Source organism: Ranitomeya imitator, chromosome 5, assembly GCF_032444005.1.
Source record: "Ranitomeya imitator isolate aRanImi1 chromosome 5, aRanImi1.pri, whole genome shotgun sequence".
Taxonomy (NCBI): domain Eukaryota; kingdom Metazoa; phylum Chordata; class Amphibia; order Anura; family Dendrobatidae; genus Ranitomeya; species Ranitomeya imitator.
This window is the reverse complement of record NC_091286.1, coordinates 187,331,837-187,357,268: the sequence shown is the minus strand read 5'-3', so window position 1 is coordinate 187,357,268 and position 25,432 is coordinate 187,331,837. Positions and strand designations below refer to the sequence as shown.

The 25,432-nt window shown below is 43.8% G+C and overlaps 1 protein-coding gene across 2 annotated transcripts in view; it reads right to left on the bottom strand.

Annotated features, from left to right (window-relative positions):
* Nucleotides 1-17,029: 17,029 nt before the first annotated feature.
* Nucleotides 17,030-25,432, bottom strand: part of IPCEF1 (interaction protein for cytohesin exchange factors 1) — a 491,098-nt gene continuing 482,695 nt past the window's right edge. The window contains exon 11 of one of the 2 annotated variants that reach the window (XM_069769417.1): nucleotides 17,030-17,488. In XM_069769417.1, coding sequence (XP_069625518.1) covers nucleotides 17,315-17,488 — 174 coding nt within the window. In that variant the 3' untranslated portion in view covers nucleotides 17,030-17,314. The remainder of the gene's footprint in view (nucleotides 17,489-25,432) is intronic. The other variant, XM_069769418.1, reaches the window with a different exon arrangement.

Below are 25,432 nucleotides of genomic sequence, written 5' to 3'. Positions count from 1 at the left end.
ACTGCGCTGACACATTGCGCACCATTTTCTGCAGCATGTAATTTTTTGGGTTGTTTGAGGCCATTCCACTGTTTTTTTTTATGTGATTGCTCATATTGATTGTTATTACATGCTGCAGACAAAACTGCGCTGACACATTGTGCAGCATTTTCTGCAGCATGTAATTTTTTGGGTTGTTTGAGGCCATTCCACTGTTTTTTTTCATGTGATTGCTCATATTGAATGTTATTACATGCTGCAGACAAAACTGCGCTGACACATTGCGCAGCATTTTCTGCAGCATGTAATTTTTTGGGTTGTTTGAGGCCATTCCACTGTTTTTTTTCATGTGATTGCTCATATTGAATGTTGTTACATGCTGCAGACAAAACTGCGCTGACACATTGCGCAGCATTTTCTGCAGCATGTAATTTTTTGGGTTTTTTGAGGCCATTCCACTGGTTTTTTTTGTTGATGGTCTGTGCAATTTTTAAAAAAAATTTTTTTTTTCTGCAGCTTCCTAGCTACGGTTGAGTCTCTGACTTCACTCCATTTCCAATTCAGGCTGGGGATTTCCACTATTGGCGGAATAGTGAAGGACACATGTCGGGCGATTTGGGACACTTTACAGCCGGAGTATATCCCACAACCATCAATGGAAATCTGGTTGAGAAGTGCTGAACAATTTGAGAGAATTTGCAATTTCCCAAATTGTGTTGGTGCCGTGGACGGCAAACACATAAGGATTGCTAAACCGGCAGGAACAGGATCCGAGTACTATAATTATAAAAAATATTTCTCCATTGTACTCATGGCTATTGCAGACGCCAACTGCCGATTCCTTGCTGTGGACATAGGAGCGTATGGCCGGTCCAACGATTCACAAGTTTTTAAAAACTCTCCAATGGGTCGTTGCCTGTATTGAGAAACATACGATTTCCCGCCAGCCAGACCGCTCCCAGGAACAAGTAAACCAGCCATGCAATATGTTTGTGTAGGTGATGAAGCGTTTCAACTGTCGCCGCACCTACTGAAACCATACAGCAGCCGTGATTTAAACCGTACCAAGCGGGTATTTAATTACCGTCTTACCAGAGCAAGAAGAGTAGTAGAGTGCTCTTTCGGTATATTGACGGCAAAGTGGAGAGTTCTGCTGACGGCAATAAAACTGGAAACCAAAACTGTAGACGATGTTGTCAAGGCATGTGTGGTGCTCCATAATTTTGTCATTTCAAAGGAGCCCATTACCTTGGATGACGAAAAATTGGAGACAACCTTGTGGGATTACCGCAGTGCCTCTGTTCGCTCCACAGGTTCTGTTACTAGGATGAGGGACCAGTTTGCGGATTATTTTTTTACACCTGTTGGGCGGATTCCATGGCAAGACATCATTGTGTGACATTATTTTCATGGCTTTAGTTGTTTATGTAAAAATTGTGTTTCTGGCAAAAACAAAACAAAAAATTCCCAAAGTGTGGTTTGTTTGGTAATAAAACCATTGTTATACCTTTCAAACGTCTGGTGTTTATTGTTATTTAACCTTTAATAGTTACCATATAACCTTAATGAATCCACACACACACACAGAGTAGATTTTAAATCAGAAAGATTTTTATTTAAAACCTTTTTTTTTTGTCATTTTCAAAAAACTTTTTTTTTCTTTTCAAAATATAATTTTGTTATAACATGTTTATAAATTTCCAAAACAAAAGTTTACAGGTCTTGGTAGTGTCGGGTGGAGTAACTATGGGAGGAGGGGCTGGAATGTTGGACCACGTCGGTAGGTGGGATTGGGGAAACCCTACTTGTTTGGTCTGCAGTGGAAGGGGGGTGAAAAGCAGGAGGCTGACCAGAGGGGGGTTGTGTTGGGGTATTTGTATAACTGAATGGGGAAGGAAAGCTGGGCAAGGAAGAAGAAAACACTGGGGAATACATTTGGGTTGGGGGGCCTGGTTTGGTATTGGGACTGACGTTGATATTGGGGGGTATGGTGTTGAAATGGTGACTGGGATGTGTGGGGAGGTGTGGGGGTAGATTGGGGTTCGTGGAGGACCTTGAGCAGAGCATTATGGCAGCTATTCATTACCCGCATCTGCTGGTCAAAAGAAAGCTTCTCAATGCTCCTAAGCATGGATTGAAAAAAAAGATTTGCCGGAGCTTGACTTACATCTAAATGCAGCCTATCCAAGCGACTGCTGGTTTCCTGGTGGGTTTCACTGATGCGTGATTGCACCATGTTGAAACCAGCAGTCACTTGTTCTCCCAAAATTTTAAAAGAACTTTGGAAGGATGCATTTAGATGTAAGAACTCAGGAGCATAGCTCCTTTCCTGACCCCTCTGACGCTGCCGCCACGAACCTAACGGTGGTGTAGAGGTGGCAGGGTCAGAGGGGTGGGGTAAAGGGAACGCTATTTGTTGAGCATCAGATGCGAGTAACGAAGGCTGCGCTCCAGTGCCTGAGGTGGATGAAGTGGAGGGGTCAGAGGTGTGGGGCCTACCGACGTGGTCCCCGGTGGCGGACTCAGGAGGGATCGCTCCAGAGGGCGCAAAAGAAGATGCAGGCGCACGGGGGCTGGAGAAGGTGCTGTGAAAGAAACAAAAAATTATTATATTGATATGAAAAAGCCCGGACTGAAACAAAAGTTTTGTGATTAGACAGGTTCTTACTGGGATGTTGAATACTTACACTCTACTCAGCATGGTTTGCCTTAGGAAGGAGAGGGCAGGGGCGTATCTGTACCTCCTCTTCTTCCTTCCTGCTGAGCCACTCGGGGCCTGCATCTCCTCGTTAAATTCCCTCTTAAAGCGATCCCTCAGTGACCGCCACCGCTTCCTAACCTTGCCACCTGTGAAGACAGGAATGAAGAAAAAAAAAATAAGGTAAATGCAAGACATTACATTCAGCGCTAAACATCACTGAAAAGTGAATACTTACATAGTTTGCTCTGCTGCTGTGGAAGAAGGTCCTCCCACCTTCGAAAGATGTTATGGCATACTTCCAACCAGAGCCGACGGGTGACACTGGTATCAGCATGCCTGCAGTCAGCCATGTTCCACAGCGGATCCCGCTCGCGAACCTCCTCGATTAGTGCTTCGATTTCGATATCAGAATCTTCTGCGGGAGCACACTGTGAAGCCAGTGAGAAAAAAAAATTAAAAAATAAAAATTAGTAGACTGAAACAAAAAAATTACCAATCGAAGCCCCCCAAAAAACCAACTCACTGATGGCCGACTGCGGCGTCGATTCTGCTGACTCTGGCAGCGCCTGGGAGAACCTTCATGCTGTGCTGGAAGTTCAGCAGCAGCAGCAGCGGGAGACTGAAATAAAGGATAAAAAAAATTGGGTATGTTCACACGTTCCTGATTTCCATCCTTTTTTTTTCAGGACTGTTTTTTAAAAAACTGCAGCTCTTGGCAGAAAACGCAGGTCCTTTTTTTGGTCCTTTTTTTGTCCTTTTTTGATGCGTTTTTTGATGCGTTTTTTGATCCTTTTTTTATGCAGTTTTCTATGCAGAGTCTGTGTGTTTTCTAGGAAGTTTTTTAGGGTTAAAATGGCTGAAAATACCCTACCCCTAACCCTAACCCTACCCCTAACCCTACCCCTAACCCTAACCCTACCCCTAACCCTTCCCCTAACCCTAACCCTATTCTAACCTTAGTGGGAAAAAAAAAAATTCTTAATTTTTTTATTGTCCCTACCTATGGGGGTGACAAAGGGGGGGGTGTCATTTACTATTTTTTTTTTATTTTGATCACTGAGATAGATTATATCTCAGTGATCAAAATGCACTTTGGAACGAATCTGCTGGCCGGCAGATTCGGCGGGCGCACTGTGCATGCGCCCGCCATTTTGCAAGATGGCGGAGCCCAGGGAGAAGACTGCATGGAAAACAGCTGCGGACCCGCAGCGGGAAAATCGCGGCAATTCCGCATGAAAAAAAGGATCGTGTGAACATGGCCTTAATGTATGTATATGTTTTCTGTGTTACGTTATATATGAAATTATGTTTTGTGTATGGTGCAGTGTGATGTGTGAAGCAAGTGTTTCACCACTACTTACACTTGGTTCCTCCTCCACTTGGATGTCTCCACCCGTCTCGGTCCCTTCTGACCGCTCCTCATCGGATTCTGATTCCTGTTTAAACATAATAAATGCATGTAGTGAATAAAAATGATGTAAATTTAAAAAAAAAAAAAATTTGTTTACTTACCGATACGCGCTGTTGCTGTGGAGGAGGGCTGTCAGAAGAGGATATTTTGTTCCTGTTGGCTACGGCTGGTGGCTGTGGTCCTGGTGGCTACGGCCGGTGGCTGTGGTCCTGGTGGCTACGGCCGGTGGCTGTGGTCCTGGTGGGTCTGTAAGTTAAAAGACACTTGCAATCTGCTCTACACATTGAAGTAGCAGATTTGGGGTCTTCAAAACTTACTTTTAAAAATTTGAGGATGTGGTCCTGGTGGCTACGGCTGGTGGCTGTGGTCCTGGTGGCTATGGCCGGTGGCTGTGGTCCTGGTGGCTACGGCCGGTGGCTGTGGTCCTGGTGGGTCTGTAAGTTAAAAGACACTTGCAATCTGCTCTACACATTGAAGTAGCAGATTTGGGGTCTTCAAAACTTACTTTTAAAAATTTGAGGATGTGGTCCTGTTGGCTACGGCAGGTGGCTGTGGTCCTGGTGGCTACGGCTGGTGGCTGTGGTCCTGGTGGCTACGGCAGGTGGCTGTGGTCCTGATGGCTACGGCCGGTGGCTGTGGTCCTGGTGGCTACGGCCGGTGGCTGTGGTCCTGGTGGGTCTGTAAGTTAAAAGACACTTGCAATCTGCTCTACACATTGAAGTAGCAGATTTGGGGTCTTCAAAACTTACTTTAAAAAATGTGAGGCTGTGGTCCTGGTGGCTACGGCCGGTGGCTGTGGTCCCTAGTGTATCTGTAATATAATAAGTATAATGGATTTATAGTTAGACCACCCCAGAACTAGATAATGTTTAACAATAAACACCCTGTTAAAATGTGAGAAATAGGTGAACACCAAAACCCAAAAACAGGTGCACGTTATACCATTTATTTCCATGTCCCAAAAAAAAAAAAATTTTAAATGTGAGACACCTTGAAAAATATTTTTAAGTTATTTTTTTAAAAAAAAAAGAACCTCCCCCAAAAAACCTTTCAAAGGATAACCTTTAGTAAAAAATGAGCCCTCAACCAACTCTGTATTGCATGTGTAACCATTGGTACATACACCTGTTTTAAATTTACCTTTATGAAATTATACTACGGACAATTTTTTAATAAACATTTTATTAATATTTTTTTTTTTTTTATTTATTTTTTTTTAAATCGCAATGGAGCAGAAATGCTCTTTATTTTAAATACAGTACATTAACTGGGAATGGTTTCAACAGTAAATTAAAAAAATCAACACTTTTTTTTTTAAAAAAGCACTCACACATTCTAACCACAAGCTGCAGACCACTAGACTTTGCAATAATACATCCGATTAAAAAAAAAAATCACACATGCTGCACAAACCACTATACTAAAGGTACCGTCACACTGAACGATATCACTAGCGATCCGTGACGTTGCAGCGTCCTGGCTAGCGATATTGTTCAGTTTGACACACAGCAGAGATCAGAATCCTGCTGTGATGTCGTTGGTCGCTGCAGAAAGTCCAGCACTTTATTTCGTCGCTGGACTTCCTGCAGACATCGCTGAATCGCCGTGTGTGACGCCGATTCAGCGATGTATTCGCTGGTAACTAGGGTAAACATCGGGTTACTAAGCGCAGGGCCACGCTTAGTAACCCGATGTTTACCCTGGTTACCAGCGTAAAAGTAAAAAAAAAAAAAAACATACTTACCTTCCGCTGTCTGTCCCTCGGCGCTCTGCTTCTCTGCCCTGTGTAAGCACAGTGGCCGGAAAGCAGAGCGGTGACGTCACCGCTGTGCTCTGCTTTACAGCTGGCCGGCGCTCACAATGCAGAGAAGCACAGCAGGGGACAGACAGCGGAAGTTAAGTATTTTTTTTTTACTTTTACGCTGGTAACCAGGGTAAACATCGGGTTACTAAGCGCAGCCTTGCGCTTAGTAACCCGATGTTTACCCTGGTTACCGGCATCATTGGTCGCTGGAGAGCTGTCTGTGTGACAGCTCTCCAGCGACCAAACAGCGACGCTGCAGCGATCCGGATTGTTGTCGGTATCGCTGCAGCGTCGCTCAGTGTGACGGTACCTTTAGTAAATACATAAAAAATCAACATTAACAATATGGCATTGACAAATGCACATGCAACCAACAAGACGCACACAAACATACCTGCAAGCAGAGTCATAACACAAGCATAATAACACATGAACAGGCATAATATTGGCGAAGGCATAATAAGGTGCAGGCACGTGAACACATACATACAAAAGCACACAGCAGTACAAAAATACACACACACGGCCATCAGTCCTCCGGCTGGAGCTGGATGTCTTCACAGTGGCAGGCCTCAGGGTGGATCTGGACTGTAGCAGGGCACTGGCTGTTGCAGGACGACGGCAGGCCTCAGGTTGTCTTCAGGTTTTAAGCTCTTGCTGTAGTCAGTACATCATACACAAATGCACACACCAACACAAATGCACACACACACACAAATGCGCACACACACACACACACACACACGCACCCAAAAATGGCAATACTCACACTGTTGGAGTGTGGCTGGAAGGTCCTTGCTGCCAGGCTGGGGTCTTGATGGCAGGCTGGGGTCTTGATGGCAGGCTGGGGTCTTGCTGCCAGGCTGGGGTCTTGCTGCCAGGCTGGGGTCTTGATGTCCGGCTGGGGTCTTGATATCAGGCTGGGGTCTTGCTGGCAGTCTTGCAGGCTTCAAATCTTCTCTGTGTCTTGCTGGCATATGTGGGGTTGAAGGCCCAGGCCAGGTTTATATAGATTTGGGGATGTCTGGCCAATTAACTACAAAATCCTGATTCTGAGCATGCTCAGTAGAAAAAAAACGTATTGCAGCGCTGCATTGCATCGTACGACGTGTCTCGACGCATCCGTCGCTCATAGACTTTCATTGTAGCCAAAGACGCATGCCGCAGGATGCGCCGCGACACGTTTTTTTGTCGGAGCCAAAAAACGTTACAATTTACGTTTTTCCAGATGACGTAATTTTTACGCATCCGTCGAAAGACGTATACCGACGTATGCAAATCCGTCGCAATGCGTCGCCAATACAAGTCTATGGGGAAAAAACGCATCCAGCAAAATATTTTGCTGGATGCATTTTTTCGGCAAAACGACGCATTTTACCGTATTGCAGTTAATGCTAGTGTGAAAGTAGCCTAACACTATTAAGCACTGCACTCTGTTTAGATGAGATAACATAGCCACAAGCGGCGCATTATGGACTGTCAGCAGGAAAATGCTGACTCAATCATGACTGAACAAAACAGAAATGTAGAATTTTTTGCAAATTTATTAAAAAGAAAAACTGAAATATCACATGGACATAAGTATTCAGACCCTTTGCTCACTTTTAAACCCATACAATGACTGTCATTTTTCATAGCTGGTATAATATATGTGGTTATGGCAGCGCTAAAAAGTTGTACATTTGTGTAATCCACATATCGTGTGTAAAAGTGAGAATTACAGTGCCAGGTAAATACACGACTAAGCAGAATTATAGATAGAGCAGCCCGCTGTGAAATTAATATGTGATAAAATAATGTAGAGTTAAAGAAAGCTGGAATAATATATGTGGTTGTGGCAGAGCTAAAAGTTATACATTTGTTTGGTGTGCTATATTAAATCACATCAGTGGCGTATTTTCGGATTTGAAAGTAGCTATTTGGCTCTATTTTAAGTGGCAGATATTACAATAGTCTGAACAGAGCCTATGTAATCGCCCAACAACTACATATGAAAATCTAAAAAATAGTCATTTTTCATAATACTGAGAATTACACCATTGACATTATCTGTACAGGGTGGGACGTTATCACACCTAACACAACCCTGGCCACTCTGATTCTAAATGTGTAGGGGTCAACACTTTCTAAAATACATATTACAGAGTTGTTTGTCTTAATCGCGCAGCACCGAACCACAGCTTCTGCAAACTTTCCAGCAGTGAGACACGCTCTGTATCTACACATCAGAAGCTATGTAATGATGTATGTTAATTGTACTTGTGATACTATTTGAAGTGTGCTGGTGTATGTTCATTGTACTATTTAATGCTTTTACTTTTTATATTCTGTAAGAATTTTTATATTTTTGAAATGTCTTTGAGATGTATTTATCTTGCACACAGTAAAATATCTTTTAAACTTTTTACAATAGCGTGTCTTTGGCCACATACATAATGTGCCCATATAATGAGACTGGTGTTATAAACCACGTGTAAAAATGCGAATCCTAGGATATAATTATATAAAACAGCATGGTGTGTTATAAACCACGACTAGGATATAAAATATATAAAATGACATGGTGTGTTATAAAACATGAATAAAACACAATGCACTGATACTCATAGCAGCTACAGCAGCATACATATAATATGCAAGTCTAATAGGATATAAAATAAAACAAATTAAGAAAATCTAATATAAAACAAATACGTGAGGATAATATCAAACTGTATCAAACAATATCAAACTATATCAAAAGGGGAAGTCAGCCAGACTCAGGGACAGCTGGCTGACAGGAGGCGGGGCGGGGTTACACACTTTGATACACTTTGATAGGGGGCGGGGCACCTGTCAGATTGACTTTGACGAAACCACGCTCTGCTACACTACTTGCGTGAATGTGTATGTGAGTGTGTGCGAGTGTGTGCGAGTGTGTGCGAGTGTGTGAGCGTGTGAGTTTGTGGTGCGTATGGCATATAGTGTGTATGTGGTGCGACGGTGTTCTGCTGGTGGTATTGCGTAATAGAATGGTACCAGCAGCAGTTTCCATATTGAGACACCCATGACTTTTGGGTCCCAATATGGCGGTCGGTGAAATTCCTCCACTTGGAATTCTGGGATACGGTGACATCTGGACAGAACAGGAAATGAAAACATTACAAGATAGCTCAAATTTTATTAATGTTGCCCGTAGTGTGGGCAGCATGAGGTAGATGACAGATTCCCTTTAAATTTGTATAATTTTCAGATCTTTTGTAGTTGTAAATATTCTGAACCTATGATATTCATTATGTTGCTACCAAAAACTAAATGGAAAACAATACACGTACTTATCTATATACAATGAATGCTACTTAGTCTATATAATTAAAATGCTAGAAATCTTGAACAGCAGGGAAATAAATAAAATGAATGCAGAGAATTAAAGGGAACCTGTCAGCGGAAATTGGCGGGACTGGTTTTCGGTCATATGGGCGGAGTTTTCGGGTGTTTGATTCACCCTTTCCTTCCCCGCTGGCTGCATGCTGGCCGCAATATTGGATTGAAGTTCATTCTCTGTCCTCTGTAGTACGTGCCTGCGCAAGGCAATCTTGCCTTGCGCACGCGCAGTATGCTTTGCCCAACCGTGGGCAAAGCCGAAAAGCATTAGTGCGCCTGCGCACTATGTCCCGGAAGTATTTAGCTGTGTTCCGGGACATAGTGTGCCGGCACATGCGCACTAATGCTTTTCGGCTTTCCCCGCAGTTGGGCAAAGCATACTGCACGTGCGCAAGACAAGATTGCCTTGCACAGGCGTGTACTACAGAGGACAGAAAATGAACTTCAATCCAATATTGCGGCCAGCATGCAGCCAGTGGGTAAGGAAAGGGTTAATCAAACATCTGAAAACTCCGCCCATATGACCGAAAACTGGTCCCGCCAAATTCTGGGGACAGGTTCCCTTTAATTATATTAGTGACTACTGTGTTGTAGAAATGACTGACAAACATACATGCAGGTACAAATGTACCTTAATTATGTAACCAAGTAATGTTATTCAGAGTGAACATACAATGCTTATTTTGTAAATTGAACATTTCTTAACGAGGATGTTCACACTAATCATCTCAAAGCAGGCACCTCACAGTATCCCCTGCTTGCTCAGTGTCTGCACATAGCTTTCTTTGATGACTTGCATTCTGGAAAGTACAGGTGCTTGTCACAAAATTAGAATGTCATCAAAAAATTAATTTCAGTTCTTCAATACAAAAAGTGAAACTCATATATTATATACAGTCATTATAAACAGAGTGATCTATTTCAAGTGATTATTTCTGTTAATGTTGATGATTATGACTTACAGCCAATGGAAACACAAAAGTCATTATCTCAATAAATTAGAATACTTTATAACACCAGCTTGGAAAATTATTTTAAAATCCGAAATGTTGGCCTACTGAATTGTATGTTCAGTAAATGCCCTCAATACTTGGTCGAGGCTCCTTTTGCATCAATTATTGCATCAATGCGGCGTGGCATGGAGGCGATAAGCCTGTGGCACTGCTGAGGTGTTATGGAAGCCCAGGTTGCTTTGATAGCAGACTTCAGCTTGTCTGCATTGTTAGGCCTGGTGTCTCTCATCTTCCTCTTGACAATACCCTATAGATTCTCTTTGGGGTTAAGAGGAGGCGAGTTTGCTGGCCAATCAAGCACAGTGATACTGTTGTTTTTAAACCAGCTATTGGTACTTTTGGCAGGGTGGACAGGGGGCAAGTCCTGCTGGAGAATGAAATTTCCATCTCCAATAAGCTTGTCGACAGAGGGAAGTATAAAGTGCTCTAAAATTTCCTGGTAGACAGCTGCGTTGACTTTGGTCTTGATAAAACACAGTGAACCTACACTAGCAGATGATATGGCTCTCCAAACCCTCACTGGTTGTGGAAACCTCACACTAGACCTCAAGCAGCTTGGATTGTGTGTCTCTCCACTTTTCCTCCAGACTCTGGGATCTTGATTTCCAAATAACACATTGGACCACTGAGCAACATTCCAGTTCTTTTTCTCCTTGGCCCAGGTAAGACGTTTCTGGCATTGTGTATTGGTCATGAGTGGCTTGACACAAGAAATGTGACACTTGTAGCCCATGTCCTGGATACATCTGTGTGTTGGCTCTTGAAGCAATAACTCCAGCAGCAGTGCACTCCTTGTGAATCTCCTCCAAATTTTTGAATGGCCATTTTTTAACAATCCTTTCAAGCCTGCAGTTATCCCGGTTGATTGTGCACCTTTTTCTAACACACTTTTTCCTTCCACTCAACTTTCCATTAATATGCTTGGATACAGCACTCTGTGAACAGCCTGCTTCTTTAGCAATGACCTTTTGTGGCTTACCCTCCTTGTAGAGTGTGTCAGGCTGGGTTCACATTAGCATTTCTGTGTGCAGCGCATGATTCGTATACATCCGCATGCATCATGCGTACATATCTTTAACATGGTGTACGCAGAGACATGCTTTTGCATGCGGATGCGTCTTTCGCTCTGTGTGCGGCGGTGTACGGCAATGCAACATGTTGCATTTTTTGAGGTGTCAAATATTGTAATTGCAGATGATTGCATAAAAAAAGCATTACTGTCTATGTGAACGAATTGGTAGGCAAGGACATGCATACGCATGCGTACGATATGCATGCGTACTTTATACTGCACATGTCCAGAAAATTATGTCACCGCCTCCACCATACGCATAAAAAATGCAAACGCATGCCAAAATGCATTTAAAAGCATGCACACACAGCATTTTTGTTTTCGTCATGCGCAAGATGATGCGCAGGCGTAAGCATGCTTTTGCATGGGTTTTGGCATGCGTTTGCACATGCAGATGATACGCTGAGCACAGAAACGCTGATGTAAACCTAGCCTGATCGACTGTCCTCTGGACATCTGTCAAGTCAGCATTCTTCCTCATGATTGTGGAGTCTACTGAAACAGACTAAGGGTATGTGCACACATTGCAGATTTCGGTGCAGAATTTTCTGCACAAAATCTACATCTCCTCACAGAAATCGCAGGTGCAGATTTGTTGCGGTTTTCTTGGTAAATTTGTGCGATTTTCCTGCTGATTTACTGCTGATTCAGTGCACATTTCATGCGTTTTTTACCCCTGCGGATTTCTACAATGGAATGGGTGCAGAAACGTTGCAGATCTGCACAAAAGAAGTGGCATGCTCCTTCTTTCAATCCGCTGCGTTTTCTCTGAGGAATTTTCCGCACCATTAGCTAGCACAGCAATTTTTTTTCCTATTGATTTACATTGTACTGTAAATCACTTTGCGGATCTGCAGCGTTTCTGCGCGGAAAAAAATGCTGCGGATCCACAGTAAATACACAACGTGTGCACACACCCTAAGGGACCTTTTTAAACACTTAGGAAGCCTTTCAGGTGGTTTTATAATTATTCTAATTTACCGAGATAATGACTTTTGGGTTTTCATTGGCTGTAAGCCATAATCATCAACATAAACAGAAATAAACACTTGAAATAGATCACTCTGTTTGTAATGACTCTATATAATATATGAGTTTGACTTTTTGTATTGAAGAACTGAAATAAATCAACTTTCTGATGATACATTTTTGTGAGAAGCACCTGTATCATAGTACCATAAACAAAAGAAAAGAGTAGCATGCATAATGAAGGGATCACCACAAGAATTTAACAAAGTGTAACAATTTTATTAAATCACGCTTGAGGATATGCTTTGCCACAGTCATTTTATACGCCCTACATTCAGATTGAATAGGGGAATGAGGACTTTTGGAACGTTCCCATGTGGCGGTTGTAATGTTTGCCAGTATATGGTGGCCCAGGACGGTTTTTCGCTCACTATTTCGCTCACTATTTCTCCTTTCCAGATTACACCGAAAAAAAGCCTTCTTCAACTGCAAAACCCGCCTACTTGTCTATGCTCTAATCTGTGACTGCCCGAAGGTCTACGTGGGACAGACCACGCAGGAATTGCGAAGAAGAACACAGCAACACTTATCCAATATCGCTACGGCACTAAGGGATCGTGAAAGGGTCAGGGGAATTTCATCTGTTGCCACTCATTTTCTGGACTGCCATGATGGACGGAAAAGGGGACTGAGGGTCATGGGACTGGAGGGAATCTCACAAAATATCCGAGGTGGCGATGTGGTCAGGAGACTGCTAAGATGCGAGTCAAAGTGGATCCACAATTTAAATACTCTTACTCCACATGGACTGAATGAGGAATTGCTTTTTACTGGCTATTATAAACAACTTTAGAAGATGTATTGATGGCATAACAACAATTTTGAATACTGTGCGTATGTTATCTATGTGACCCTTTTTTTCTCTTTAGGTCTTGGAGTATTCTTTTGTTCTGGTCATAAAATACTGATGAACTAGTTTCTATCCGTGGAAAACCATGGTTTTCTTTAAACATCTAAAACTAGTTGTTTGAATTCAATACCAACTTTAAGTGTCATATTATGTTTTACAATCCAATGTGTTATTGTGTCCAGCTTGTATATATATTTTTCGTATGCAGTCTCCACAGGATCCAAATTGTGTTAACAAGTTTTTATACTTATATATATTCATTGCTCCCTGGTATATCTTGGGCACTTGCTGCTCTACTTTAACATGCTAATACCAAGGTGGTGGTCATATTCTGCCCATTACGATATATTTCTCTGCCGCTTTGAATATTATTCCCTTCTTATGTCTCCTTGCCTCCCCTTGCCCGCCCCTGGTCCATTGATATAACTTTTATGTGCCGCCTTGTAACGGGATTCCCTGTTTCCTCGGTGTCCGTCCTCGGCCCATTGCGCTTGCTTGCGCGTGCGCGCTGGGCCCTGGGCGAACATCTTGGGACAGGGGACCTGAACTTCATGCACCACACTGCGCAGGCGCCGGTGCGCTGGGTTTTGGCTTGGGCGCTTCCTGTCTGTGCTGCGCCAGTCTTGGTTGCATTGCGCGAGCGCCGGTTTGGCGCGGGCGCACTTGCACCCGGGCGGGCGCTCCGGAATGGGAGCCTCATCTCTATCCTCGCACCGTGCAGCCGCCGGCGTTGCTGGACACTTCCGACTCCCTCATACACGTGGATTACCCGGACCCAACCGGATATTCCTGGTCTCCAGCTGACTCTACCCTGCTCATTATCTTTAAGGTATTTAACCATTTGCTATGGACACTACTGCTATTTCCCCTGAAGAGGCCAGTTTACTGGCGACACGCGTTGGGCATCTGTGCCCGGTGCCACTCCCTAACATTGCCACCTTCTATTTGCCCTGATACATTGCACAGGAACAATACCTTGGAAGCCTGGTACATATTGTCAGGTAGTATAGGATGCCCTATTTGTCCGGCAACCTTTAGCTACGGGGGCCTCTCATTTGGGGTACTATTGCATCCCTAAAAAACCTCTCATATCTGGACTCCCTAGTTAGTCTGTGGGGTGGCACTGTGGTTGGACCACATTATAGGTTGTGTCTTTATTTCTCTTTGCTATGCTTTGCAATTTTAATTGTTTTTAATGGTTTTTTGTAGTGTTCTCAAGTGTGGTTTAATAAAATTGTTACACTTTGTTAAATTCTTGTGGTGATCCCTTCATTATGCATGCTACTTTATTCTTTTGTTTATGGTACTGTGTTTCTTTGTAGCATGCTATAGGTGATCCCTGGCGGTGGTGCCTGCCTATACTTTGTTGTTCATACAAGCACCTGTATCATCTTTAGCCTGGCAATGAGCCATTACCTGATCTGCAAGAAAACACTGCCACGCTACATAATGAGCACTTACAGTGGGTATGGAAAGTATTCAGACCCCTTTAAATTTTTCACTCTTTGTTTCATTGCAGCCATTTGGTAAAATCAAAAAAGTTCATTTCTTCTCATTAATGTACACTCTGCACCCTATCTTGACTGAAACCACCCCCAGAAATGTAGAAATATTTGCAAATTTATTAAAAAAGAAAAACTGAAATATCACATGGTCATAAGTATTCAGACCCTTTGCTCAGTATTGAGTTGAAGCACCCTTTTGAGCTACTACAGCCATGAATCTGCTTGAGAATGATGCAACAAGTTTTTCACACCAGGATTTTGGGATCCTCTGCCATCCTTCCATGCAGATCATCTCCAGTTCCATCAGGTTGGATGGTGAAGGTTGGTGGACAGCCATTTTCAGGTCTCTCCAGAGATGCTCAATTGGGTTTATGTCAGGGCTCTGACTGGAATAGTCAAGAAAGGCAACAGAGTTGTTCCGAAGCCACTCCTTTGTTATTTTAGCTATGTGCTTAGGGTCATTGTCTTGTTGGAATGTGAACCTTCGGCCAAGTCTGAGGTCCAGAGCACTCTGGAAAAGGTTTTCATCCAGGATATCTCTGTACTTGGCCGCATTCGTGTTTTCTTCATTGGCAACCAGTCGTCTTGTCGCTGCAGCCGAAACCCCCCGCCCCACATAGCATGATGCTGCCACCACCATGTTTCACCAGCTTTGAAAAAGAACACACTGTTCGAAACGCGTAGCCTGCTGCTACTCACTCTCTTGTTCACCATGTTTTTGGACTTTGCATTTTACTCTCAATAAATTTGACTATTTGTGGAAGCTGGATTTTTTCTCCTGTTCTGTTCTACTATTTACGTGATGACTGCACGGTATCCGAGCTTCCCCACAGCACATGCCTAGCAGTTGAGCTGGTTTCACCCTTTTTTTTTCTTCTCTCTTTTACCATGTTTTACTGTTGGGATTGTATTGGGCAGGTGATGAGCAGTGCCTGGTTTTCTTCACACATACTGCTTAGAATTATTACTAAAAAGGTCTATCTTCATCTCATCAGAACAGAGAATCTTATTTCTCATAGTCTGGGAGTCCTTTATGTGTTTTATTTAGCAAACTCTATGCAGGCTTTCATATGTCTTGCACTGAGGAGAGGCTTCCGTCTGTTCACTCCGCCATAAAGGCCTGTCTGGTGTAGGGCTGCAGTGATAGTTGACTTTGTGGAACTTTCTCCCATCTCCCTACTGTATCTCTGGAGCTCAGCCACAGTTATCTTGAGGTTCTTGTTTACCTCTCTCACCAAGCCTCTTCTCCCACGATTGCTCAGCTTGGCAAGATGGCCAGGCCTAGGAAGACTTCTGATCAACCCAAAATTCTTCCATTTAAGGATTATGGAGGCCACTGTGATACAAGGAGCCTTGAGTACTGCAGAAATTATTTTGTAACCTTGACCAGATCGGTGCCTTGCCACAATTCTGTCTCTGAGCTCCTTGGCCAGTTCCTTTGACCTCACGATTCTCTTTGGTCTGACATTGTGAGCTTTGAGGTCTTATATAGACAGGTGTGTGCCTTTCCAAATCAAGTACTATCAGTTTAATTAAACACAACTGGACTCTAATGAAGGAGTAGAGCCTTCTCAAGGAGGATCACAATTAAATGGACAGCATGTGACCTAAATATGAGTGTCTGAGCAAGAGGTCTAAATACTTATGACCATATGATATTTCAGTTTTTCTTTATTAATAAATTTGCAAAAATTTCTACATTTCTATTTTTTTTCAGTCAAGATGGGGTGCAGAGTGTACATTAATGAGAAAAAAGAATGAACTTTTGAATTTTCCAAATGGCTGCAATGAAACAAAGAGTAAAAAATTTAAAGGGGTCTGAATACTTTCCGTACCCACTGTACCTATATTGTTTGTCATGTTTCTTGTGACGAGAATGTTAACTGTTTCCAATGACAACCAGCAGAGTTGTAAATTCAGCTCTGGGTTTTCATATAGCCTGTAACTTAAGATGAAGTGTCACTTTGGACTATTTACACTGTGTTGCCAATGGTGACAGTTCTTGCTTTAAAAGTTTTATAATTGTGAACATAATATTTTATTCATGAAATTTGACAAAAGAAGCATTGAAATATACAATTTATGCATTGCCATGCTCAATAGTTGCAGGTACGGTAAATGGTAGTGTTGGGGGACTGACTGCATAATGATACACTAAACATCACAATAAGTGTGGGACACTCAAATATTATTTGCTTTTGTTTGTCTTGACTTAAGATGAAGTGTCAGAAAACCATTTTTACTCTTGAATTTCAACATGCTCTCCATTTAGATAAAACTTTCACTTTTCCCAGAAGTATTTACAGTAAGTCATTTATTGTAGTACAGAAAATGTACATGACACTCAAATGAAATGAGAAAATGCCATATCTGGTTGTGTTTTTTTGATACTATTTACTGGAGGTTTTAGCCTGTGAAGCAACAGACAGTAAAAACATGAAATATTTACATACACAGGGTATGCAGAGAATGAACATCCCTTTGCTGCCTTCATTCATTCATTTGGATGTTCAGAAATCTTTGAAAAGAGGGTAAATTCCTACAACTTTTTTTTAGTAAGAACAGGGGTAATCCTTGAGAGTAATGTTCAACTCCATGTAGTTTCTTGAGTTGCATTGTTAGCACAGACTTGAAGACAAGGTGGTGGGTATAGGTCTTGAAACAACATTATGTTGCTATCTTTCCATTCTTTGTATTTTGCTCTAGTGATTTCACCACTTTCAAGGAGTTGGTTAATCATCGCCAAGTCATGTTCTTTGCACTAAAAAATTTAAAAAAAATCAATATAAATCTTAATGTTAATATAACCAAATTCTGCATTCTAATCTACTATGGATCTACTAAAATCAGAAGAGTATTTGTTTCTTTTTAAATGGAAACTGTCAGCAGGATTTCACTCCCAAACTATTTATGTGTGCATGTAGGTCTTCCAAAGACAAATCCAGCAATACCTTTAAATGGGAAGTCCATTTTTCCATTACTGAGAAATCAATGTTTGAATCTATATATATAATTGCCTAAGGTCCACTTCCGTCTGTTTGTCTGTTTGTCTGTAACTTCCGTCTGTAACGGAAATCCCGCGTCGCTGATTGGTCGCGCCCGGCTGCGACCAATCAGCGATATTGGGGCAGGATTTAAACACTGCTTCACTTTTTACTATTGATGCTGCCTTTGCAGCATCAATAGTAAAAATACATAATATTAAAAATAATAAAACAAAAAAAAGCATTATATTCTCACCTTCCGGCTTCCGCGCCAGCCTTTCCCGCTCCTCGCGACGCTCCGGTCCCAAGAATGCATTGTGTCAATGACCCCAGATCATGTAGCGGTCTCGCGAGACTGCTACATCATCACGGGTTATTGCCGCAAGGCATTACTGACAATGGAGCATCTCCCACGTTGCTGATTGGTCGCGGACGGCTGAGCGCGACCAATCAGCGATTTGAACCACGCTCCGCTGATTGATCGCACCTCGCTGGCCGCAAACAATCAGCGACATTGGCGCGGGATTTAAACACAGTGCAAGACCAATCAGTGAAGCGTGGTTCAAATCCTGTGCCAACCTGCGGCCGGAATGCGCCTGTCGCATTTTTTCATGGGCCCAGGAAACGCAGAATATGTCACGCGGTGGAGCAGGGAGAGGTAAGTATTTCAACTTTGCAAGGGCTGTGATCCTGAGCAAGCAGGGGGGGCCCACTCGTTGGCACTTGGCACTGGCACAGGGCCTCTCATAGTACGGCGGTGTGTTTGACGGCGGGTGGCGCCTCCCACTGCCAGAGACACTTTTGAGTACTATGAGGGGCCCTGTGCCAGTGACATCACCAACGAGTATGCCCCCCCACCTGATGAAGGAACCTGCACTTTCATCTGCACCTTCCTTTTTGTCCCCATGTAAGGTGGTATAGTATGCGGGAAGGGGAACCTGACTTTCAGCAGGTTCAGATTCAGGCTGTGTAGAGTGCAAGGGGAATGTAGTGGTCTGGGTCAATGTACCAGCAGACTCATCTAGCAGTGGCTGGGCAATGGGCAGTGGCTGGGCAATGGGCAGGATGAGGAGGAAACACAGATATAGGCTCAAATATTAAAATAGGCTAAATGCAGTTCAAAATTGGTAAAAGAACTAAACAAGCGGCATAGCTTTGATCAGTGGAGGACAACTGTAATGAGTGGCGCAGACACAGTTAGTAGGCCCAAATAGAAAAGTAGGCTAAATGCAGTTCAAAATTGATAACAGGACTAAAAAGGCGGCATTGCTTTGTTCAGTGGAGGACAACTGTAATGAGTGGCGCAGACACAGTTTGTAGGCCCACAACAAAAAAGTAGGCTAAATGCAGTTCTAAAGTGGTAACAGGACTAAACAGGCGGCATAGCTTTGTTCAGTGGAGGACAACTGTAATGAGTGGCGCAGACACAGTTAGTAGGCCCAAATACAAAAGTAGGCTAAATGCAGTTCTAAATTGGTAACAGGACTAAACAGGCGGCATAGCTTTGTTCAGTGGAGGACAACTGTAATGAGTGGTGCAGACACAGTTTGTAGGTCCACAATAAAAAAGTAGGCTAAATGCAGTTCTAAAGTGGTATCAGGACTAAACAGGCGGCATAGCTTTGTTCAGTGGAGGACAACTGTAATGAGTGGCGCAGACACAGTTAGTAGGCCCAAATACAAAAGTAGGCTGTGGAGTTCAAAATTGGTAACAGGACTAAACAGGCAGCATAGCTTTGTTCAGTGGAAGACAACTGTAATGAGTGGCGCAGACACAGTAAGTAGGACCAAAATAAAAAAGTAGGCTAAATGCAGTTCAAAATTGGTAACAGGACTAAACAGGTGGCATAGCTTTGTTCATTGAAGGACAACTGTAATGAATGGCACAGACACAGTTAGTAGGGCAAAACATAAAAGTAGGCTAAATGCAGTTCAAAATTGGTAATAGGACTAAACAGGCGGCATAGCTTTGTTCAGTGGAGAACAACTGTAATGAGTGGGGCAGACAAAGTTAGTAGGTCCAAAATAAAAAAGTAGGCTAAATGCAGTTCAAAATTGGTAATAGGACTAAACAGGCGGCATAGCTTTGTTCAGTGGAGGACAACTGTAATGAGTGGCAGACACAGTTGGTAGGCCCAAAAGTGGGGTAAATGTCTGTCAAAAAATGCTTCATAAATAAACAGGTGGCATAGCTAGGTACTGGGGTGGGCTCCTCTGCTGAGTAGTAGGCGCAAAGTATTAACTGGTCTAAATGGAGGCCAGGGCCCCTGTATATTTTAACTATCATTTGTCATTTCAACAAATTAGAATTGGCAGAGCCATTGAAGGATTTAACAGCACAAACTACACAGTGGTGGAGCAGGGAGAGGTAAGTATTGCAAGTAGCAGAGCACTGTTCGAGCTGGGGGGAACACTCTCTCGTGGGTGGCGGTACTGGCACAGGGCCCCTCATATTACGACGATGTGTCTGACGTTGGTTGTGCACCACCACCGTCAGAGACACTTCATTGGTGGAATTGGAGAAGTCAGTAAGAGGAGGCCAAAAGCAAGACATTTTTCAGGCAAGCTACGTGTCAGCAGGAGAAGGTGGGGCAAAATAATTTGAAATCCATGATTGGTTCATTTTAATGAAGGTTAGATCATCAACATTCTGGGTAGCCAGACGTGTCCTTTTTTCGGTCAGTATTGAACCAGCAGCACTGAAGACTCATTCTGATAGCACACTAGTAGCAGGGCAAGCGAGCTCCTGTAATGCATATTCTGCCAATTCAGGCCAGGTGTCTATGTTAGATGCCCAGTAATCAAAGGGGAATGCCCTGTGAGAGAGAACATCGATAAGGGTGGAAAAGTAGTTCGTAACCATACTGGACAAATGCTGTCTCCTGTCACTTTGAATCGATGCAGCAGTACCTGTTGTGTCAGCGGTCATTGCGAAATCACTCCACAACCTGGTCATAAAACCCCTCTGTTCAATGCCACTTCAGATTTGTGCACCTCTAACACCTCTGCCATGTTTCCCCCTATGGCTCGTATGGGAACCATCACCGCTGCTGTGTGCTGGGAATGCCTGAACCAAACGCTCTACAAGAGTTGCTTGTTTGGTAGCCAATATTTGCTCAAGGTTCTCATGTGGCATGATATTTTGTAATTTTCCATTATATCATGGATCCAGGAGGCAGGCCAACGAGTAATCGTCATCGCTCATCATTTTGATAATGCGGGGGTCCCTTTTTAGGATACGCAAGGCATACTCAGCAATGTGGGCCAATGTTCCAGGTGTCAATTCACTGCTTGTGCTGGGTTGAGGAGCACTTTCTTGCAAATCAACATCACTTGTGTCCCGCAAAAACCCTGTACCTGACCTTGCAACGCCACCAGTTTCTATTGCCCTCTGAGAAGCATCATCCTCCCATAAATATTCATCCCCATCATCCTCCTCCCCTTCGTCCGCCACCTCGTCCAGGAGAGTTCCCTGAGCAGACAATGGCTGACTGTCATCAAGGCTTCCCTCCTCCTCGGCTGCAGACGCCAGCTCCTTAATGTGCGTCAAACTTTGCATCAGCAGACGCATTAGTGGGATGCTCATGCTTATGATGGCGTCGTCTGCACTTACCAGCCGTGTGCATTCCTCAAAACACTGAAGGACTTGACAGAAGTCCTGGAGCTTCGACCACTGCACATCAGACAACTCCATGTCTGCCATCCAACTGCCTGCCCGTGTATGTGTATCCTCCCACAAATTAATTACAGCAGGCCTCTGTTCGCACAGCCTCTGAACCATGTGCAGTGTGGAGTTCCACCTTGTTGCAATGTCAATTATTAGGCAGTGCTGGGGAAGATTCAGCGATCGCTGATGGTTCAGCATACGGCTGGAGTGTACGGGCGACCAGCGGATGTGCGAGCAAAGTCTTCACACCTTCAGGAGCAGGGCTGGTAACTCCAGATAATTTTTGAGGAAGCACTGCACCACCAGGATCAAGGTGTGAGCCAGGCAAGGTATGTGTTTAAGTTCTGAAAGGGCTATGGCAGCCATAAAATTCCTTCCGTTATCACTGACTACCTTGCCTGCCTCAAGATGTACACTGCCCAGCCATGACTGAGTTTCTTGCTGCAAGTACTCGGCCAGTACTTCCGCGGTGTGTCTGTTGTCGCCCAAACACTTCATTTCTAACACAGCCTTCTGACGCTTACCACTAGCTGTTCGATAATGGGACACCTCGTGTGCAACACTGGCAGCTGCAGATAGAGTGGGCGCTCTGTGGATGAGCTTTCGCTTCTGGAGGAGGAGGAAGAGGAGGGGTGGTGAATGCCTACAGCCAACTGTATTCTAGACCGTGGGCTAGGCAGAACTGTCCCACTATGGCTGTCCCCTGTGGACCCTGCATCCACCACATTAACCCAGTGTGCCATGATGGACATGTAACATCCCTGGCCATGCCTACTGGTCCATGCATCTGTTGTGAGGTGCACCTTTCTACTGACTAATTGCCTCAGTGCATGGACAATGCGGTCTTTGACATGCTGGTGGTGGGCTGGGATGGCTTTTCTCACAAAGAAGTGTCAACTGGGTAGGTCATAGCATGATACTGCGTAGGCCATCAGGTCTTTGAAAGTTTCGCTTTCAACCAACCAGTAGGGCATCATCTCTAACGAGATTAGTCTAGCAATGTGGGCATTCAAACCCTGTGTACACGGATGAGAGGATGAGTATTTTCTTTTCCTAACGAGAGTCTCTTGTAGGGTGAGCTGGACTGGAGAGGTGCATATTTTGGAACTAGCGGTGGTGGTGGACATGGCGGATTGAAAGAGGGTTGGTGATGTTATTCTCGATGTTGGCCTACATACAGTGTTTCCTACCAAGAACCTTGTGATTCCCTGACTGCTTTGGCCTTGCGACGATACCTCCACATTTGCTGCTGGTGGTGTCCTAACCGGTGGGCTTACAGTGAGGAAAGCAATATAGCGTTGCTGACTACCTTCATTCTGAGGAGGTGCACCAGCGGTACGAGATGTTTGGTAGTTAGTCCAGGCTTGCAAGTGCATGCTGGTTAAATGTCTAAGCATGCACGTTGTATTTAAATTTTGAAGATTCTTCCCTCTGCTAAAGGTTTTTGAGTATTTCTTACAGATAACTTTTGACTGATCATTCGGATTTTGGTTAAAAAATTGCCACACTGCACTCTTCCTACTATGGAATACCTTTTCAGGCATTGCACGCTGTGCTACTTTCACCGGATGGACACACTGTCCTAAAACTGTTTTTGTTTTTGACAAACGTTTTTGGCCTGATACGGGCCTGCCAGATGACAGCTGTTGCAATGTAGATGGCTGCTGCGGATCATCCTCCTCCGCTTCAGAGCTACTGGCAGCGGCACCCTCTTCCCCCAATGGCTGCCAATCTGGGTCAACAACTGGGTCATCTATCACCTCCTCTTCAATGTCATGTGCACCTTCCTCTGTGTCACCATGCAAGGTGCTATAGCGTTCGGGACGGGGCACCATAGTCTCATCAGGGTCAGATTCTGGCTCAGTACACTGCAAGGGCAATGTAGTGATCTGAGTCAATGGAACAGCATTATAATCTAGCTGTGGCTGTGCATCAGTGCACTCCATGTCCGATTCATCTTGTAGTGGGCAGTTAACAATTTCCCTTTCTAACTCAGGCACGGTATGTGTAAAGAGCTCCATGGAGGAACCTGTAGTGTCACCTGATGCATCCTTCACTTTTGGTTTGGGTGAAGTACACAAGAACACGTCTTGTTCCTTACCGAGAGCATCCACTGACGACTCGCTGCTTTTATATTTGGAACTTTCTGAAGAGGAGGCGAAAGAGCTAGAGGCTGAGTCAGCAAGGAAAGCCAAAACTTTTTCCTGCTGCTCCGGTTTTAAAAGCTGTTTTCCTACTCCCAGGTAAGGGAGCCTTCGAGGCCTTGTGTAGCCAGACGATGACGCTGGCTCAACACCTCCAGCCTTAGGTGCTATTGTGCTTTTACCACTACCACCAGATGCACCACCACCACCATCAGTACCAGCTCGCAACCACCGCCCAAGGCCTCTTCCACCTGACTTCCTTATTTTTTGGAAAATCTAACCAAAATGACAACCGTTATATGGTACTGTAAAACAAGGTAGAAGGTGTATATAAACGTGTTGAGATTTTAAATCTCCCTTTTTTTTGGGAGACTGAACAAAAAATCAGGCTCTGTGCAAAAAACAACACAATGTAAGTGGCAGAATGTGGCTGGCTGACATACGACAAACTAACAGGACAGAAATATATCCACTTTGTGAGAATTTGAATCTCCCTCTTTTTTTGGGGAGACTGAACCACAACCTAGGCCCAGTGTATATAACAACGCAATCTAAGTGGCAGAAAGTGGCTGGCTGATATACGACAAACTAACAGGACAGAAGTATATCCACTTTGTGAGAATTTGAATCTCCCTCTTTTTTGGGGGAGACTGAACCACAACTTAGGCCCAGTGTATATAACAACGCAATCTAAGTGGCAGAAAGTGGCTGGCTGATATACGACAAACTAACAGGACAGAAGTATATCCACTTTGTTTGAATTTGAATCTCCCTTTTTTTGGGGGAGACTGAACCACAACTTAGGCATAAGTTTATAACAGCGCTATCTAAGTGGAAGAAAGTGGGTGGCTGATATACGACAAACTAACAGGACAGAAGTATATCCACTTTGTGAGCATTTGAATCTCCCTTTTCTGGGGGGGGAGACTGAACCACAACTTAGGCCCAGTGTATATAACAGCGCTATCTAAGTGGCAGAAAGTGGTTGGCTAATATACGACAAACTAACAGGACAGAAGTATATCCACTTTGTGAGAATTTGAATCTCCCCTTTTTTTGTGGGAGACTGAACCACAACTTAGGCCCAGCATATATAACAACGCAATCTAAGTGGCAGAAAGTGGCTGGCTGATATACGACAAACTAACAGGACAGAAGCATATCAACTTTGTGAGAATTTGAATCTCCCTTTTTTTTTGGGAGACTGAACCACAACTTAGGCCCAGTGTATATAACAACGCAATCTAAGTGGCAGAAAGTGGCTGGCTGATATACGACAAACTAACAAGACAGAAGTATATTCACTTTGTGAGAATTTGAATCTCCCTTTTTTTTTTGGGAGACTGAACCACAACTTATGTAGAAAAGCCGCGGAGACACCACGGGAAGGGCAGCATCCAAAAATGAAAACCACCTATGCCAAACAGCTGTCTGTGGATGGATACCATGTTTTGGCATAGGTGGTATTCCTTTTTGGATGCTGCCCTTCCCGTGTTTGTTCTTTCCCGGTGAAAGACCTGGCTATTTATTGCTTGCATTGAGAAACACGTGATGGTGTCTCCATGGCTTTTCTACATGCATTTGCATATTTCCCATAAGGGATGGGAGCAGTGTTCTGGATCACTGCGTTGAGAAACACGTGATGGTGTCTCCGCGGTGTTGGATGTTTTGATATCCCCGAGGTCATTCATCCTTATGGTTATAGTCCTTTTACTAGGCACTGCTCCTAATAGCCAGTTTCCTACTCCACACTGATGAGGGGCAAATACCCCGAAACAGCTGCCTGTGGATGGATATCATGTTTTGGCATAGGTGTTTTTTTTTTGGATGCTGCCCTTCCCGTGGTTGTTCCTTCCCAGAAAGACCTGGCTATTTATTACTTGCGTTGAGAAACACGTGATGGTGTCTCTA